We start from the raw sequence: 20,747 nt of genomic DNA on the forward strand, positions 1-20,747 counted from the left end.
TACTCGTCATCTACACCAAACATAAGGATGTAATTTTGAAAACATTTGACATGGGCAACAACCTTAAACAAAAGATGCATTGCCCGCTGGAAAACAGGAAATGCAGAGGCTAAACCAAATGGCATCCTCGGCATGACAAGAGGTTAATGTCCTTGGATTAGGATTGATTACTATTTGATGGTACGTAGAGGAGAAATGGAAGGTGGAAAACACCTTAGCCCCCATATTGGTGGGAAACATTCCCACTGTGTTGGGCAAAGGGTGCCTCTTAACTCAAGTGACATTATTAAGGTTGTGTAAATTCACACATAAACGTAAGTCCATATTGTATTTTTAGCCAGCACCACTGGGGCCAACCACTTCAATGCTTCAACTTCATCTATGATTCCCTCACCACACAACCTCTGCAGCTCCTTGTGCAATGGCTCCCGCATACCAAGTGCCACCCCACAGGGCTTATGCACTGCAGGTATAGCTCCATCTTTTAACACAATTTTATGCATGAACCCCGTGAGCTTGCCCAACTTGTCATCAAACACAGAAAAAAACTCACCTGCAAAAGACACCTCTCCTACTTTCCCAATGCCTGATTGTGCACCCAATACTTGATCAGAATGATTTGGATTTTCAAAATCTTTTTGTTGGGGCCATCCCAAAAAACAGGAACCATCCTTGGCAAAATAAACCTTGGAGGGAACCACCACCCCTTAAACTCCAAAATGGCTTTAATGAACCCTACTATTTCTAGGGTTTTTGCCATACGCTACCAGATTGATATCTGGTGATCTGAGGGTGCATTCGGGAAATTTACTAATGTAGTTTTCACCTATGAGATTGTATATGGCACCCAAATATGCCACTGCATTAATCTCCTCACCGCCAATGTGTATAACACGATAGGGACAATCTCTTCCATTACCTCCCACAAGTTGTGTTTGTAAGATGACATCCTGAGAAACCTCATCTTCGTAACTACTCTCCACAGCATTACCTACATTCTTAACTTTCCTGAACCCACTACATTTTCCATGGCACACTCTAGCAAAATACCCCTTGAATTTACAATTTCTGCACGTTTCACCTATGGCTGGATGGGCTACATCTGTTGCCAGGTGTCTCTTCAACCCACATTGGTAACAAGTTTTGTCCCCCAGTTTGAAAAAGGCATTATTGTCTTCCACTTTAACATTTGATTGTTGCTTTGAATGACACCCACTCTCTCTTGGAAGCCAATTCTTTTAATCCTACATGAATCTCTCTTCATCATGTCAACAGCTATTTACAATTTTAATCTCCCCGGTGTTCAACAACTTCCTATGAACCTTCCCGTTGTTGACCTTCAACACCAACTAGTCTTTCAACATCTCACCAAGAAACCCTCTATAGTTGCACGTGGCTGCCAGTGACCTTAGACCTGCCATGTAACTGTCCACAGATTCATCTGGCATCTTATAAACTGAACAGCATAGGACGGTTTCCTAGTCGGAAATAGATATGGAGATTTGGTTTGTTAACTGCTAAGTGATTGGTTAATGACTGGTTGAAATTGCATGAACCATGAAGGACATACAAACACAGATCGGCTACTCGTTACATGGAATTCTGACTCAGATGAGGCAGGTGAGTACATGACTGAGCTCCTGTCTCTCTGGCGAATTTGATACTATAGACTTGCTTTTTGTAAAAGCTTGATTACATTAATGTGGTTTAGTTTCATCCTAAATTATGAATGTTGCTTTGGTACCAATGGACTAATTAGTTGGTTGTCTGAGCAATAATGTTGGATACTAGATAAAGTAGCAAAAGTGAACCCGCAAGCTTAATTTTCGGTGGTCCACTTGGACTTTGGTTCCAAATACGACAATGGGGGGGTTCGATATTTTTAGATAATTAGGGATAGATTTGACCACCGGAGATTGGATTACACGTGTTTTTTACATGGTTTTCTTTAAATGTAGGTAGGTGTCTAGCGATAGATGTAGGACATCTCCTTACTTCACATGTATGTCTATTTATATTTCATATGTCATAAGTAGAACGGACACTGGATTTACATATTAGTGATTTTTTTGCCTACTCCGCATTTCAAATCACACTAGAGGGCACTATACCTTGTAAACATATTGTAACTGAACGTGCTTGGGATTCTATTCACCCATTTTTAGTACTGCATGAAGACACTTTGTTTATTGGAAGAACATATCTAAGTGAGTGGCCTTCTATTCGTATGACTAGAGTGTAAAATGATCTGTGTGAATATCGTTTTTTATTTGTTTGACAAACAATGTGAAACCTGTTGCAATGTGATTGCTAGATGCAATTATATGGTTGGAAAATGAATATGGTTAATAAGAAGACAAACCAGTTTTTTTTTGTTCTTTTATAAAAAAAATAGGATGTATATAGGCAGGGGGTCTTGAGTGTTGGGTTTATAAACATTGTGATTTAATGGTAATTTGGTATATTGTAAATATTTTTATATATAAGATATGTAGGCTTATTTGTATATTTTTTTTAAATTTTACAGCCCTGGTGAAGTTCTGTTGAGCGAAATGAGTTGGCGGGGCTGATGTACGCTTGTAATATGACTTTAATAAAGTGGACTTGAAACAGACGAACAACGGTCCTTGATGAATAGAATTCGATACAATTGAATATTAATGTATCTTATTGTACTTACAATTAAGTAATACATATAGAAATAATATGCTACTTTTTACTTTTGTTTATTAGGGATACAGGATACAGTTTGTGGCCCATTCACTGGAATCTGGAGTGAGACTGGCACCATGGCCATCACACAAGGAGAAGAAACTTGCTATTCAGCAAGGGATAGAGGCTCTGTTTCAGAAGGAAGCGATTTCAGAGGTTCCTCTGCTGTCCAGGGGTTGAAGTTTCTATTCCATCTTTTTTCTGGTACAGAAAGTCCTAGGAGGTTTCCGAATGTTGTTAGATCTTAAACATCTGAACACATTTTCTCAGGCTATTCAGAATGGAGACTATGCAACAGATTTTTCCCTTGGTGTGCAGGGCCCATTGGATAGTCACCTTGGACCTTCAGGACACCTACTAGTTTTTACAGTTCCATGCAGCAAGTTACATCTTTGTACTATTTGGAGTCATCTTCATGCCTTCTGGGTGCCTTTTTCGAGGGATTTCGAGAAGATGGTCTCTCTGATGCCAGAGCTCAGGGGGGATCTGGTTTGGTGGCTTCTCCCAGATTCCTTATGCAGGGTTATGGAACTGCAACAGGACCTCCCAAATGTTTTGTCAACTCTTTTAGGTGTAGGGCAACTCTCAAGACTGCCTACATGCAGGCCCATCGGTCCCTGGCAATCAGCAGGCGATCCTCCGACTGGAGGGAGTTGATGGCTGGCAGACGGGGTTTGACACATTTTCTGGCAGTCCTCCAGGGGTATCATGTGATGGTCAGGACAGATAAGCTTACATAATCAATCCGGGAGGCACCAGGTTAAGGTCCCTGAATGTGGTAGCTAGACAGTCTGGACATTTATGTCTCATGGATCAATGCCCAGCTTTGGAGGTTTTGTGCAAGGAGGGAGCATGTGGGTGAATGCCTTTTAGTCTTGAGGCCGAGCATGTTGCACTATGCATCCCCTCCCTTTTCCCTGATTCCCAGACAACTGGTCAGGCTGCTAGGGGGTAGACAGAGAAGGATTCTGGTGGTCCCATTTTGGTCCAAGAGGGCATGGTTCAAGATTCCCAAGTCCCTTGCCCTTTAAGATCTTCATTTGCTTCCTCTTCATCCTTCCCCTTTCTGGTTTTCGACCAAGGTTCTCTCCCAGAGGCTGCAAATGTTGGTTTGGATGTTGAGAGGAGAAATTGGCAGCAAACGTGTTTGGCCAATCGCCCAGCAGTGGCAGTTCAGAATTCTCATCGTCCTTCGACTTTGAACTCGTATGGGCATCATTGGGCAAATTACCAGTCCTGTTGTGAGGGTCATTCCTTCTGTCCGGTAGCTTGTTCACTCCCTAATGTTTTGCACTTCTTATGAGATGCTTATGAGAAGCAGTTGTCGGTTTCTACATTGCGAGCCCAGTGGGCTGCAATCAAAGCATTTCAGGCTGCTTGGGGCAATTTAGCAGATTCTGATCATTTGGTCTCCCGCTTGTTGAAGGGTTTTTCTCGGTCTCGACCACTGACTAAGACTCTCTTTCCCCTGTGGGATTTACCTTTGATGCTGCCAGCTTTGACCTAATCTCCCTTCGAACCCCTTGAGCTGGAAGACATTAAGTTTGTAACCCTAAAGGTAGTTTCCTAGCGGCTATCACTTCGGCCACGAGAATTCGGGAACTAGCTTCTCTCATGGTATGAGAGCCTTTCCTTACTTTCTTTAAAGATTGGATGGTGCTTCGTCCCGACTCTTCTTTTGTTTAGAAGGTGGCTTCAGATTTTCATAGGAATCAGTAAGTTGCGCTTCCAGCTCTTTTGGAGGTGCCGGAGGCTCCTCATGAGAGGGGCTGGCAACTTCTGGATGTGAAACAGGCAATGCAGATGTATTTGGCCAGGAGTAAATTGTTCCATAGATCTAAATCACTTTTTGTTTCTTTTGGCTCTTCTCACAAAATTTATAACATTTCCTTAGTTTCCATTAGAAGATAAGCAATTTCCCTGGCATACTCAGTAACGGGTTAACCCACCCCTCCACCGGGTGTCATTCACTGTTGTTCTACAAGAAGCCTTTTCTCCTCCTGGGCTGAAGAACTGGGTGTGTCTATTGCTGAAATCTGTAGAGAAGCTTCTTGGGTGGGTCCAAGTACACATTATTGCCTTCAAATTGTTTTGCATGCTCATAAGAATTTCTGGTTTGGGGTTTTGGATTCTGCCTTTCTCTAGTTTTATTTTGTTTGGTTACATTTTTCATTAAAAAAAAACCTTTGTGGTTGTCAGCAGCACGTATTTTTTTGCCTGTGATTTTTGGGCTGGGAAAGTATGAAGGACTTGTTGGAACTGCTTTAGTATTTATCACGAGTAATGAACGGGATGGAGACAAAGATGGGGAGGATATTTTTTAATTACTTACTGGTAATTTTCATCACTCCTAGTACTGTTTGTCCCTGTCCTATTCGTTATGTCCCTCCCACCCGCATTGGTTTCAAGACCTTCATACAGTTGAGGGAGCTTGATATTCGTGGAGGAATGCTGGGTAAAGTGTAGCCCTCTAGGCTAATGCATGTGGGGGAGGGACAATTTTCAGCATTTCCTGTTCTCTTGGGTGGTGGCTTTTCCTCATGAGTAATGAAAGTTACTCATGAGTTACTCTCAAAGTTGGGGAGTTCATAAAGTCCACCTGTCATGAAGGCCATTATAAATGTGTTTGTTGTGATTACAGCCTGGTAATAAATGAAGTGTTTTAAACATAAAATAAAATTTAAGAGATAAGGCATGGGCCAGATTATCTATACTGGTAGTGGTAATGTAATCTTCCTCTTTATGTAACCGTATGACATCAATAGGTCCCTTGGTGCCATGAGTTTCCTGGTGAGTTGAGACTCTGCTGGCTGTCTGGGAAGAGATCAAGTGGGTGTGGTCCACATGGGATCACTGAAAGAATATCGACTACCAAAATATCGACTACCCAAAATATCGATGAAAAAATATCTACAGCAAAAATATCGAGTTTGTATGTACAAACAGGTAAGTACAAAAATATCGAGTACAAAATATCGTTTACAAAAATATAGTTGTAAAAAATATCGTATTTACTAAAAACAGTGTTAAATTAAATTAATATTAATAATTAATTACTAAAATATACTTAAAATTACTTAAATTAACTTATAATAATTAAATAATTAATGAAAGTTAAATAAATATTTTTTTATTTCATATTTATTAAACATATATATATAGTAATAAAATATAATAAAATAATACCCAAAAACTGAAAACTGACCCTGAACCCTAAAAATACCCCTTTACCCAAAAACTGAAAACTGACCCTGAACCCTAAAAATACCCCTTTACCCAAAAACTGAAAACTGACCCTGAACCCTAAAAATACCCCTTTACCCAAAAACTGAAAACTGACCCTGAACCCTAAAAATACCCCTTTACCCAAAAACTGAAAACTGACCCTGAACCCTAAAAATACCCCTTTACCCAAAAACTGAAAACTGACCCTGAACCCTAAAAATACCCCTTTACCCAAAAACCCAAAACTGACTCTGAACCCTAAAAATACCCCTTTACCCAAAAACCCAAAACTGACCCTGAACCCTAAAAATAAAAACAATTTATTTTACTATCTATAGTATATACTTACATATTTTCACTTTCTATATTATTTACAGTCGATATTACTGCACTTACCTTAAAAACGATATTTTGGCTGTCGATATTCTGTCCAGTCGATATTTTGTCCAAACGATATTTTTTCCTCGATATTCTGTCCAAACGATATTTTGGAGTCGATATTATGTCTGTGCACCGTCCACATGGATTAAACATTTGAAACTTGTGTCCTCTGTGTGTGTTTACTACAATAATTTGGAAACAATCACTGACCTGCAGCCACTAGACATTGCTCACAGAGGAGAAGAAACCTCGTGCACAGAGATTTTTAGCACTGATTCATTACCAAAATGCAGATGCAGCTCTGAGGATTTTTAGCGGGGACTGTACTTTTAATCATTCCTGCAAAGACTATCAACCGCTGTATAGTTTGTTCCATATTTCTGCAAGCACCTCTACTGCTCCAACGACCACCACAGAGCACAAGGTTCTAGATAAGTGTTGCCTCACTTGACACCTGCAACAGCGCACTGCACTGTTTACAAGCGTGACAATACTGACACATGCTAGTAAAATCAAAAGCTTGAAACGGATTCAAGCGTAGGCACCTGAATGCGTCTTTTCAACCAATCGCTATCTATTATCTTCTATGAGTGAACTTGGCAGCTCTCCATTAAAGACTTTGCATGTCAGTCTGAATGACGACAGCTGTTCCTAGCAACCCCATGGTGTTTGGACGTCTGCTTCTCTACTGTGACCACAACCTTTATTGTTATGCATCCAAACAAAAGACTGACAAGCTTCAATCTGGTCTTATTGTAGCCAGAACTGCCATCTTCTGACCAATATTCTAAGCATAGCTTATTCTTGTATTACCATGACAATTGTATCTAACAACGTTCTGTATATTGTACTGAGTATCTGAACCAACATGGAAAACAACCAGGACATTATCCAACCTCAAAGTATTTTACCCAGTCCCCTTGCAGCCTCAAATGAAGGGTGGGGTAGTTTGAAAATTATTTGCTGACATTAAATGGTCTAGAATTCAGTCAAAACAGAAAGATATGCATGTTACTAAGCATTTTGGGCAAATATCGACAACACTGTTTAAATATTTGCTCATAACGAAAGACCACCAAGCTTAACCTATTCAAGATGTATACATGGTAGAAAAACAGAGACTGGAAACTATATTTGCTATAGCAGTGAATATTACAATGACCAGTCACATGTTTTATACACAGCCTCAAAATGAATCAGCTGAGGAGTTTGTTGTTCACTTCAGAGAATTTGGCGGGAAAATGCCAGTTTGACAAAATGACAGATGAACTGATAAAAGACCAGTTCATCATCTAATGCCACAGCAGAAAAAGATTCAGGAGAGACTAAGGGTAGCGGGGAAAAAAAATAAAGGAAGAAATTGAGAGTGTAACGATAGCTTAGTGGTCGAGTGTGTGAGAGAATTAGAGGCTACTGAACACACAAAAAAGGATGTGAAGCCACTGTAGCTTCTGAAATAAATATTGGACAAGTTGGACAGAGAGAATGATACGCCTTAATGAAAAATATCAGTTCCTTGAAGAAGAGGTGTAATATCTAGGTTAAAACAGTTGCACGGGGTGTTAAGCATAAAGCTGAATTTGTCAAGGCCAAAAAACATGCTCCTGAAACCATGGTATAAGGATGAGTAAAGAGTTCTAATGGGTTTTGTGACACACTATGTGAACATTGTCAAGACTTTCTCACACTAAACAGAGCCCCTGAGAGTTTTGTTGAGAAGGGAACGCAGTGTGAGAGGCATATTGGTCAGGTCAAAGCATTTGAAATTATGAATTCTAAGATGCTGACACATTTTGATGTTAGAAGAACAAGAGTGACTGTAGACACAAGTGGATTGGGCAGTTGAGGTGTTTTGTCTCAGGTGCATGGTGGTTTCAAAGGAACTGTTGATTTTGCATCAGGCTCTTTGAAGGAAGTGAGCATAATTACTTCATTATTTACAGAGATGTTTTGGATGGGCCATCAATTACTGTTGGACCTATGTAAGAGATGTGAAAGAGGTTTCACGCATTGATCAAATCCCTTTATTGCAAGTGTTACAGACTATGGGGACATTTGAAGAGTCTGCACAGTTGGCTAGACTGGCTGCTCTTTCTGCAAAACTCCCAGTACAAGTTTAAGTAAGTCACAGGGTGGAGCAACAAGCAAACCGACTGCCTATTTGGATTTCCTCTACCATTTGTGTTAGTTGGGAGAGATGAAGAATGTGAAGAGGGTGGTGGCTAGTGTGGATGATGAGTTGGTGGAATTTAAAGGTTCAGCAGCAACTAGAAAGATGACATTTTGGAGGAAGAGCCAAGCCATGTGAGGAAGGAGTTTCCCAGGGAACGTGGTATGAGTGTCGGAGCAAAAACGTCCTTTAAGGCGTTGATTAAGCTGTAGCTTGAAGGAGGGATGTACTGAAGTGTGGTAATGCAGGAGGTGTTTCCGGACTTCATATGCTTTGCCGGACAACTTGCGCTTTGTTCTGGTCTTAATGGATATCCATACACTGTGTTTTCAGGTTGAAATTCTAAGAGACATAATAACCGCTACTGCAATCAGGGTGCTCAGGAATATTTTTGCTAGAGTGGCTGTGCCATTGTATCGTATCATGGACGATGAGACATAACTAGCTTCTGTAGAAAGGATTCCTTTTTGATGCAATTTGTGGAGTAAGTAAGACAGCTGTATGCAATCCCCAATCAAAGGGTATGGTGGAGAGGGGAAACCTTAGGGACAGAGGAGTCATTGAGAAGGCAGAGAGCATTAGGTTGGGTGTGGAGAGAACAGTGTTGGAAGCTGTATGAGCACACAGTAGCCACGTGAACAATGTCAAAAGTCAAACATTTTTCTTTATGATGAGAGGATCAGTTGGTGAGACCAAATTTATCCCAACTTAGTTAAAGGAGGTCACTGAGTGTGATGGCACCTGTGAGGTTAGAAAGATGAAGGGGTGTAGTAGTAGCAAGTGGGCGAATGAAGGTGACTGATTGAAAATGAAGCCCAGGCATGTGGACGTGGGATTGTCTATGTTTAAAGGTCCATACAAAGTTATTGACATGAAAAGAAATTCTATGGCAGGACCGGAGGCTTCGGATTATGCCTTCTTCCTTCACTTTATTTTTCACAGCAGCAAGAAAAAACACAGAAAAAACTACTTTTCCCATGAACACTTGGGAAACAGAAGAAATCAAACATAAGTCCATGTCAGTCTTTGCACTCCAGCAGCACCCATCATGCTCAGCTGCTGCTTCCTCTTTCTTTGCTGCTCAGCAGCAAGTTAAGTGTGTTTTTCTTATCTCTCTTGGGTTTTGGGGTCTGTGAGTTTAGCGTTTGGGTATTTGACAAGCGCTGGTGGGTTTTTGACCTTTACAGATTCCCTGGTGATCACAGGACGCTTTTCGCGCTCCTCACGCAATTTTTGTCCCAGTAGAGCGCAGTGTGGTTCTTTCACCGCTAAGGGGCAGGAGGCCATCTTGGCGACCAGCGCGCTGAAGAACCTTCTAGAAGCGCTTTAGCACGTTGGCTGCAAGTGGTGAACCTGTCCCTGTCCACCCGGTTTGACACCCTGCGGGGTCGCAATTAGGTTGTCCCGTTTCTCTTGAACGCCCTGTGTGGGTTGTATTCTGCTACTTGACACCCTGAGGGGTCGTAATTGCGCCGGTGTGTTGGCGCGTGGGGACCCTTTACCGGGTGGTGCCCTGAGAGCTTGTGGGATGCAGCGTTCCCTGGGCTAGTCCCTTAATTGTGTGCCTTTGAGCCCCCATATTTTCTGGGCTTGCTCCCGGGCTACATTTTTGCACCCGTGAGGGTTCTGGCAATTCGCTGTGCCGTTGCTTCCTTGGCCTGCAGAGCCCAATTTACCTCATTATGCAGGGGGAGCCAGGCCAGTACACTGAGGAGGACCCTCTGAATTACGTTCCATGGGACGACGACTTTTATCAGGCAGTGGATGATTCGATTTATAGGGCTGTAGACCAGGCTATGGTTCCCCTGGAGCGGCGCCTTTCGGCTCGGTTGGACGAGGCCTACTCTAAATTGGCGTCCCTTATTCCACCGTCGGCTCCGGCCCCGGTCCCGGGCTCTGTCCCGTCTCCCTCCCCTCCCCCCAATAAGAAACCCTGTACGGAGGGCGCGGACCCTGAGGCTTTCGCTAGGGTCAAGAGCGCGTATATGGCGCATGAGGAGCGCCAGCCGGCTCCAGTCCTTCCAGCGGTGGTTCCACATCCTACTCCGCGTACTATGTCCCCGGAGCCCCAGCAGGATGACGATTCTCCGGATACGGATGAGGAGGCCTGCTCTTCCAGGTCGTGGCTCCCGTCCCAGCCCTCCTCGTCCGCGGGCCTTTAGGACATGTTGGATCCGGACGATATTGTATGAGCACACAGTAGCCGCTTGAACAATGTCAAAAGTCAAACATTTTTCTTTATGATGAGAGGATCAGTTGGTGAGACCAAATTTATCCCAACTTAGTTAAAGGAGGTCACTGAGTGTGATGGCACCTGTGAGGTTAGAAAGATGAAGGGGTGTAGTAGTAGCAAGTGGGTGAATGAAGGTGACTGATTGAAAATGAAGCCCAGGCATGTGGACGTGGGATTGTCTATGTTTAAAGGTCCATACAAAGTTATTGACATGAAAAGAAATTCCATGGCAGGACCGGAGGCTTCGGATTATGCCTTCTTCCTTCACTTTATTTTTCACAGCAGCAAGAAAAAACACCGAAAAAACTACTTTTCCCATGAACACTTGGGAAACAGAAGAAATCAAACATAAGTCCTTTGTCAGTCTTTGCACTCCAGCAGCACCCATCATGCTCCGCTGCTGCTTCCTCTTTCTTTGCTGCTCAGCAGCAAGTTAAGTGTGTTTTTCTTATCTCTCTTGGGTTTTGGGGTCTGTGAGTTTCTCCCCCGGTCCTCGGAATGGGTCCCTGGGGAGAAAGTGGCCCAGTATGTGGCGAACCGCCTTAGGAAACCGGTGGATAAGGATGCCCGCAGCCGCCTTGGAGCGGAGTGCCCCTGCCCCACCTTAGAGGGGAAGGTGGCGATGACCCCGGACATCGACCAGAAGATGGCAACTTTCCTGGCTAAGTTGGTCAAGGACCCTCGTAAGGGTATTGATAGGTCCTGGCGCACATGCCAGGACAAGCTGCTGGACGCAGTGGGTCCCTTGACCAAAATTCTTGACATGGCCGAGGAGGCCAAGGTGTCGGGGGACCTTATCTCCCCGGAGGTTCTTTCCAATTGGGCGCAACGCGCCATTATTTTCCTTGGCAACGCCAATTGTGCCCACTCTACGGAGAGAAGGAGGTCACTGTTGATTAAAATTGATCCGAAGTTAGGTGACCTCGCCTCCTCCTCGGCTGGCGCAGTGGCTCAGGGTGGTCTGTTGGGTGACCCGTTCATCAAGGAACTGGGTAAATTTGTGGCCACCTTTACTTCTTTGGACCGGGCACAGTCCAATATCAAGAAAGTATTTGCCCCACGGGTTTTTGACAGGGCCGGATGTGGCAGGGGCTGCTCGTTCAGTCGAGGCAACAGCTCCGACAGGGGGCAAGGCTTCAGACGTGGGCAATTCCAAGATAATGGACGATTCAATAATTTCTACCCCACAGGAGAACAGAAGTTCCGTCGTGGCGGGGGCCAGAGAGGCCAGCAACAAGGTGGAAGAGGTGAGTGTACTGCCCTCTGCAAGTCTGCGGGTAGGGGGGCGCCTTGCGCAGTTTCTCCCAGCATGGGTTTCCCTTACGAGCGATGCTTGGGTGCTGCAGACGGTTCAGGGCTTCCAGCTGGAGTTCCATGGCCGTCCGGGTCAGCTTAAACGCCCCCGTCCCATTACTTTCTCTCAGAGAGATGCAGACTTGGTGCGCGAAGAAGTTGCCGCCCTCCTTTACAAAGGGGCTATTTGTTGCGCATGCGAACACCCGGGCGGTTTCCTCAGCAACCTCTTTTTGGTAGACAAGGTCGATGGAGGCCGCCGCCCGGTTATAAATTTGAAGGAGTACACAGAATGGCTGGTGTACCGCTGAGGGATGTGTTGCGCCCGTCAGATTGGGTGGCCAGGCTCGACTTAAAAGACGCCTACTTGGCGGTCCCGGTTTTCCCTCCACACCGTCGTTTCCTACAGTTCAAATGGGACGGTCAAGTTTACGAGTTCACCACGCTCCTTTCTGGCTATCCTCGGAACCGTGGTGCTTCACAAAGGTGTTACGCCCGGCGGTAGAAACCTTGCGGGCTCGAGGTATCAGAAAGATAGTGTATCTGGACGACATGTTGTTCATGGACCAGGGTCCAGTGCGACTGGCATCCCAGCTGCAGTTTGCGGTCAACCTGCTTCAGGGTCTGGGTTTCGTCATCAACGAGAAGAAGTCCCTTCTGCTCCCTTCCCAGTGTGCCACCTTTCTCGGCTTCAACATAGACTCGGTGTCTTCCACCTTGAGTCTTCCCGCCAGGAAGATGGCGAAGATCAGACACAAGTTGCGCCAGACCCTGGCGAAGTCACTGATATATTAGTGCGTCATCTGGCACGGTTGGTGGGCCTGTTGTCGTCTTCGATTCAGGCCATCTTTCCGGGCCCTCTACACTATCGAGCTATGCAGCGCCTGAAGGCGTACCATCTCAGGAGGGGCCGTACTCGCAGCTGATTTGTGAGACGAGGTGAGGGACGAAATGCAATGGTGGCTGTCGCACATGGAGGCCTGGAATGGCCGTGCGATTTTCGGCTCTGCCCCAGACATAGTGATAGAGTCGGACGCCAGTTGTTCGGGCTGGGGAGCCAGGTGCGGAGATTTCTCAACGGGGGGCGCTTGGTCCGTCCTCGAGCAATCATTGCATATAAACTGTTTGGAGTTGCTAGCGGGATCCTTTGCGGTCCAATGTTGGACCAAGGACAGGGTCCAATCCGGTGTCCTCCTTCGGATGGACAATGTTTCGGCAGTCCGGTACATCAACTATCTAGGTGGTACCAGATCCAAAATGTTAGCGGATCTTGCGAGAGACTTTTGGAATTTTTGCCTGGACCATCAGGTGTCCGTCACGGCGGAGTACTTGCCGGGTCGGCAGAACGAGGTGGCCGATTGGCACTCCAGGCACCTCTTGGATGCCAGCGTGTGGAAGCTGGATCCTCTTGTGTTCTCTCGGCTGATGGACCGGTGAGGTCCCTTCTCGGTGGACCTGTTTGCGTCCCGCCTGGACCATCAGCTTCCAAGGTATTTCAGCTGGCTCCCGGACCCGTCTGCGGAGGCAACGGATACTTTCCTCCAGGACTGGTCGGGCGAGATGGGGTATGCGTTTCCCCCGTTTTCAATGATAAGGCGAGTGTCAGCGTTGCTGCATCGCCAGTCGGCGCAGGTGGTGATGATTACACCATGGTGGAGGTCTCAAGTGTGGTTTCCAGTTCTTCTGGAACTTTCTTGGGATTCTCCAATCCTACTCCCCCACTCTCCTCATATTCTACTCAATCCGGACGGAGTTCCCCATCGCTTAGTCCAGGAGGGTTCACTGAGACTGATGGCCTGGCGGATCTCCAGCGTCGCTGGACGCTCGCAGGCCTTTCGGGACAGGCAGAGAATCTGCTCTCTAAGTGTAAAGTTACTGCTAGTAACTAACACGAGTGAACATCTGTCTCCCTATGGGAAAGTATAGGGGAAATTAGTAAAGTGTTAAATGATGTTTAACACACGGATACCACCACTGGCATACACACACGGATACCACCACTGCCATGCACACACAGACACCACCACTGCCATACACACACGGACACCACCACTGCCATGCACACACAGACACCACCACTCCCATGCACACACGGACACCACCACTGCCATGCACACACGGACACCACCACTGCCATGCACACACAGACACCACCACTGCCATGCACACACGGACACCACCACTGCCATGCACACACGGACACCACCACTCCCATGCACACACGGACACCACCACTGCCATGCACACACGGACACCACCACTGCCATACACACACGATACCACCACTGCCATTCACACACGGATACCACCACTGCCATGCACACACAGACACCACCACTGCCGTACACACACGGACACCACCACTGCCATACACACATGGACACCACCACTGCCATGCACACACGGACACCACCACTCCCATGCACACACGGACACCACCACTCCCATGCACACACGGACACCACCACTGCCATGCAGACACGGACACCACCCGTGCTTAAAAAAAAAAGTGCCAGGGCTTTCATTTGTAAGAAATTAAGTGAAAGGGAACTCGTCAGGAGGCTACTGTAGTTTGCCATACACATTACGCGAGTTTGAGCTATTGCCATTGTAAATGACAATTACTTTTATTTATGTTTTGGTTTTTAAAACATAAATAAAAGACCTTGTCATTTACAATGTCAAGACCTTAAACACGCGTTCATTTACAATGCTAATAGCTCTAACTTTTGCAATGCCAAGACCGTTGCATTGTAAATGCTTGTTTCTTGAAGTTGGGTCTTTGGGCCCAAACACTCACCTGCTAATGGATCATTTTTAGTCTCATTGGTTGCATCATTGTTTGGGTCTAGGGTTTTCTTGTGCTCATCTTTTTGGGAGAAGTTAGGGCTCTTCGATGTTGACGTATGATGGGTAGTCAATTCCGTTCCTTTAGTTGTGGTAAGTACAAATGCAGAATTTGGAGCAGGGGTGACACTCTTGGTGGTGCCTGTTTTGCATGCCTGGAAATCTGTCGAAAAGATTAAACATATATTTTATAGCAGTGTCTTTAAATAACAGAATGAAAAAAGGAACAACAACAGAGTACAACATAGGAGCCTATGTAATGATGGGGGTACATTTGCTCAGTGGAGAGCAGAGTGCCTGTGTTTTTGCATGCACGGTGTGAAAACATAAAACTCCGAATTTCTCTGAATTAATGTATGAACTTCAGACAAAAGAAGTTGGAAACAGACAGAGGCAATGTCTGCTCACAAATTAGAAGTTATAGAGGTTTCCTCAATCTTGCTGAAAAGCAGTGTCAGATTTTATGGTGGCCGAAATAAAGTTGGTAAATTATTAGCTAGTTATCTTAAGATCAAAGGAGCAGCGATTCCAGATAGACTCCTTGACTATCTCACATGTAGTTTCTCTGTTTAAAAATAAAGATATCTTGGATAAATGTACTATATTCTACATTGCGTCATAGCGACTACTACGTTAATTGTAAGAGCAAAAACACACACATGCACACACATTGTCATGGCCTCACAATTCTACTGAGCTATCAGTGGGGTTATCAACCAATGGGTCTATCACATACTGGTTTAAACTATGGAATACCTATTACATCATCAGATCTCTACAGGATAATACACTCCCTTACATACACTAAAGAATCATTCCTGCTCCAAGATGGAGCATACTAAACACAACGGAAGTCCATCATACGCCATGACACAACCAAAGGCTACAAGAATTCCTACCTTTCCAGATGCCACCCAACAAACATGACGCATCCTGTCCTCGTGTTACATCCCTTCCGGCTGATTTTAAACCGCCCTCTCCCAATTTCAGAGAGCATTAGTGGGGGTAGGCTGATGGCAACACTGCTCCAGGACAGAAGTACGCTTATACAGCTAACAAGCATTGGCAAAGCCACTAGATCTCACCTATGCAAGAGCTATTGGTTTTGACAATATGTTTTAGCCATGTTCTACACCAGTTTCTGTTTATCATGGCTTAAAGTTAGTGTCGTGAAGTGGGGTGTGGTAGGATGGGGTGTGATGGGGTAGATTGGAGTGGGGTAGATTGGCTTAGGGTGGAGTGGGGTAGAATGGAGTGGGGTGGATTGGGGTAGATTTGAGTGGGGATGCATGGGATAAATTGGAGTGGAGGAGTTGGGCATATTAGCCTGGTAGATCGGAGTGGAGTAGATCAAATTGGGGTGGAGCGGGTGTAGATTGGGGTGGAGTGGGGTAGATCAGAGTGGAGTACATTGGGGCAGATTAGAGTGGGGTAGATTGGAGTGGGGTATATTGAATGGATTGCAGTACGGTAGACTGGAATGTAGTGGGAGTAGATTGGTGTACTTTGGGATATGGTAGTTTGGGGTAGGTTGGAGTGGAATGGAGAAGGATAGATTGGGGGGTGATTGGTATTATGTGGGGTGGATGGGGTGTGGTAGATTGGGGTCAGGTGAAGTGGAGTAGAGTGGGGTAGATTGGGGTAGAGTGGGGTAGAGTGTGGAAGGGTAAAGTAGATTGGAGTGGAGTATGTTGGGGTAGAATGGAGTGGTGGAGTGGGGTACATTGAATTGGGATATGGTGGAGTAAATTGGGGTAGAGTGGAGTGGAATGGAATAGATTGGACTGGAGTGGGGTAGATTGGAGTGGAGCGGGGTAGATTGGTGAAGAGTGGGTGGGGTAGACTTGAGTTGAGTGCATTGAGGTGGAGTAAACTGGGGTAGATTTGAGCGGGGTATATTGAATTGGGGCAGATTTGATAGGGTAGATTGGAGCAGAGTAGTTTGGGTGGAGTGGGGTAGATTGGAGTGGGGTGAAGTGGGTTAGATTGCACTGGAGTGGGGAAGATTTGAGTAGCATGTGGCAGTATGGAGTGAAGTGGAGTAGGGTAGATGGGATAGAGTAGAAAAGAGGTAGGAAATAGAATAGGGTAGAGTTGAAGTGCTATAATGGGCGGATTGGAGTGGATAGATACGAGTGGGGTAGTCTGGGATAAAGTAGAGTGGGTAGATTTGAGTGGAGTTGGATAGATTGGACTGGATTCGAGATTGGAATGGAGTGGGGTGGGGTAAATTAGGGTGGCATGGAGTGAGGTAGATTAGAGTAAATTGGAATGGAATGGAGTGGGGTAGCTTAGAGTCTGTTAGATTGGAACCTGAGCAGATTGAAGAGGAATGATTGGCCTGCAGAAGGTTAGAGTGGGTAGACTGGACTGGGGTAGACTGGAGTGGAGAGGGGTAGAGTGGAGTGGGTTAAATTGAAGTGGGGTAGAGTGGGGTGAGTAGATTGAAGTGAGGTGGGTGGAGTGGGAATAAGTGGATAGTCTAAGGTAGAGTTGTGTAGATTGGAGAGGAGTAGAAGATTGGAGTGGCATAGATAGGAGTAGACTGGAGTGGGGTAGATTGGAGTAGGGTAGATTGGGTGGAGTAGATTAGGGAGGGGTAGAATGGAGGGAGGTAGGTTGGGGAGGAGTGGGGTGAAGTGGACTGTGGTAGATTGGAGTGGGGTAAATTGGGGTGGAGTGAGTTAGATTGGAGTGGCATGGGGTAGATTTGAGTGGAGTGTGGTAGATTGGAGTAGGGTAGATTGGAGTGAATTGGGATAGATTTGGGTAGAGTGTAGTGGAGTGTGGTAGAGTTTAGTGGGTTAAATTAGGGGAGTGGGGTAGATTGGAGTTGTGCGGAGTAGATTGAAATGGGGTGGGTGGAGTGAAGAAGATTGGGGCGAGAGTGGGGTAGACTGGGGTTGAGTGGGTAGATTGGAGTGGAGTAAACAGGTAGATTAGGTGTAGTGCATTAAATTGGAGTGGGGTAGATTGGAGTGGGCGGGTAGGGTAGGTTGAATTGGGCTATATTGGGATGACGTGGGGTAGATAACAGTAGAGTGGCATAGATTGGAGTGAGGTGATTTGGAAAGGGGTAAGCTGGGGCAGAGCGGAGCGGGATATATTAGGGTTGTTTGGAGTGACGTGAGGTAGATTAGGGAAGAGTGGAGAGCAATGGATTGGGGTAGATTGGAGTGGAGTGTGGAGAGGAGTAGAGCGTTGTGTCATAGAGTGGAAGTGCTGAGTGGAATGGCGTAGTGTGGAGTATATGTGGTGTGGCAGCACACTGCCATTATAGACAACACATGTTCAATTGAAATGACCATTACATTTGCACAGAAATACGGTTTTACTGCATGCAAATGATAATGTGTGCAAAGGTCATCGCCTAGTGTATTGATGTGTGTTTTGATCGTATTCAAATATTTGTTTCCATCACATTTTAGAATGACAACACAAAATGTGCTTCATTTATACTAATTCTGAAAATATCAGAACAGTTGATTTTGTTTGTCGTGTGCTTGAAAAAAGAAACATCCTACACCATCTCCTGTGCTTGAAAAAAAAAACATCCTACACCATCTCCTGTTAAGTTACATGGGTATTCAGCAGGATTATCACATAAATTCTCCCACTTTGCAGTAAGAGAAATAAAAATAAACACCAAGTGCCCTGGAAAAGAGATCCTGACATTTCACCTCTGTCTTTGAATATACAGCAAATGTGACATGATAAGAACAAGATTTAACAGCCTATTTACAGAAAGTGGGTTCACGGACTAATACACTAAAAAAGCTTTGGGCAACCAGCTGGAGGGATGAACTCAAGCTGGACAGCCTAAAGCAGATAAAGCCAATAAACAGAAGGATAGAAAACGTGAGTTACAAACCACAAAGCCAATAGTAATCAGAGGACGGAATGCCTTTCTAGGTCAGCTTTTTGAATGTCCCCAAGATGTCTTTGGCAAACCAGACAGTGTAGGCTTCGACCTAGAAATGAGTAAAACCTCTGCACCATAGATGCAAGATTGTGTTGATTCCATGCATGACCATAACCATCCTGAGTTTTTTCAAGCTTCTGTTATGTTATGTTATGCTATATGAATTTATTACGCGCACAGTTACTCGTGAGTGTCCCGGCGTGAAACCAGCAGGGTGCGGCAGTATGCATCAAATGAATAGATGTGTTTTAAAAAATGTTTTTAATGCAACTGGATCCTGGATGGAACGCAGGAACGGAGGAAGAGCATTCTATGCAACATTTGCTTTAACTGAAAGGGAGCTGCCCCCCATCCTCTGACGCTTGAAACATGGAACTTGGGCAATGTATAGAGACGAGGAGCGCAAAGGGCGCGCAGGAGCATAAAAGACAACACGTCTACGGTGGGCCATAATCAGTAATTTAAATTTCGCTCTGGCTGCTACAGGCAGCCAGTGATATAGGCGCAGCTGGTTATGGACACTGTCCCTGGCTGACAGACCTGATAACAGTCTGGTTGCGGTGTTCTGGACCACCTGTAACTGCTTTAACAGGTAGCCCGGGCAGCCAGCAAAAGGGGCATTGGCATAATCCAGCCGAGACAGGATCAGCGCACACATAATAGCTTGCTAGCCGCAGCTGGCAGAAGGGGAAAACATCTTCTAAAGGATTTAAGCAAGCCGAAGCAGCTGCCGGCCAGCTTCTTGATATGTACTGCAAAGGAGAGTTCTTCGGCGAACCGAATCCAAGATTTTTCGCTGGCTTCCCAGTAGAGGTCAGACGAGGGTACTCGGGAGGCCAAAGTTGCTCTCTGAAGTTTGAGGGAAATGTGCCAAACAGCAGAATCTCCGATTTCCCTTTGTTGCACTTAAGTTGTGCATCTGCCAGCCATTTAAAAATTGATGAAAGATAATATTGGGCCTGAGATACAGAATCCGCTCCTTTGGCCCAGGTGAAGAGCAGCTGGGTGTCATCCACATATGCCATCGCCTTAGCCCCCAGCTCCTCTGCTAGATATATCAGAGGAGTCATATAGATGTTAAGTAGGAGGGGACTAAGTGAGGAACCCTGAGGGACACCCGTTGTAACCAGCAGAGGAAGGGATGAGGAAGGTGAAATCCAGATCTGCTTGGACCGCCCTCCCAAAAAGGAGCAAATCCAACCCCATACAGCACCCGACAAGCCAATCCTGGCCAGCCGAGACAGAAGCAATGGGTGCGGGACCGTGTTAAACAAGGCTGAGAGGTCGAGTAAAATTAGCGCCGCCCTCCCGCCTGCGTCCAGACAGTCCCGTATAGCCTCTGCCATCTCAACCAGTACTGTTTCAGTGCTGTGTGACGAGCGAAATCTAGATTGCGCTGGATGTAGAAGCGCCTCCCTTGCCACAAAATCAGTAAGCTGATTATTTACCACCATCTCACATACTTTAGCTAATGTAGGGAGGCTAAGAATTGGCAATGGCATAATCCAGCTGAGACAGGATCAGCGCACACGTAATAGCTTGTCTAGCCGCAGCTGGCAGAAGGGGAAAATATCTTCTAAAGGATTTAAGCAAGCCGAAGCAGCTGCCAGCCAACTTATTGATATGTACTGCAAAGGAGAGTTCTTCGTCGAACCAAACCCCAAGATTTTTCGCTGGCTTCCCAGTAGAGGTCAGACGAGGGTACTCGGGAGGCCAAAGTTGCTCTCTGAGGTTTGAGGGAAATGTGCCAAACAGCAGAATCTCCGATTTCCCTTTGTTGCACTTAAGTTGTGCATCTGCCAGCCATTTAAAAATTGATGAAAGGCAATATTGGGCCTGAGATACAGAATCCCCTCCTTTGGCCCAGGTGAAGAGCAGCTGGGTGTCATCCGCATAGGCCATCACCTTAGCCCCCAGCTCCTCTGCTAGATATATCAGAGGAGTCATATAGATGTTAAGTAGGA

General features: G+C 45.5%; 1 protein-coding gene across 4 annotated transcripts in view; it reads right to left on the reverse strand.

Moving 5' to 3' along the window:
- Positions 1-20,747, reverse strand: part of LOC144799844 (uncharacterized) — a 120,234-nt gene that overhangs the window by 47,189 nt on the left and 52,298 nt on the right. For all 4 annotated transcript variants that reach the window (XM_078671422.1, XM_078671424.1, XM_078671421.1 and 1 more), the window contains exon 4: positions 14,815-15,024. In XM_078671422.1, coding sequence (XP_078527548.1) covers positions 14,815-15,024 — 210 coding nt within the window. The remainder of the gene's footprint in view (positions 1-14,814; positions 15,025-20,747) is intronic.

This window comes from Lissotriton helveticus, chromosome 12, assembly GCF_964261635.1.
Source record: "Lissotriton helveticus chromosome 12, aLisHel1.1, whole genome shotgun sequence".
Lineage (NCBI taxonomy): Eukaryota > Metazoa > Chordata > Amphibia > Caudata > Salamandridae > Lissotriton > Lissotriton helveticus.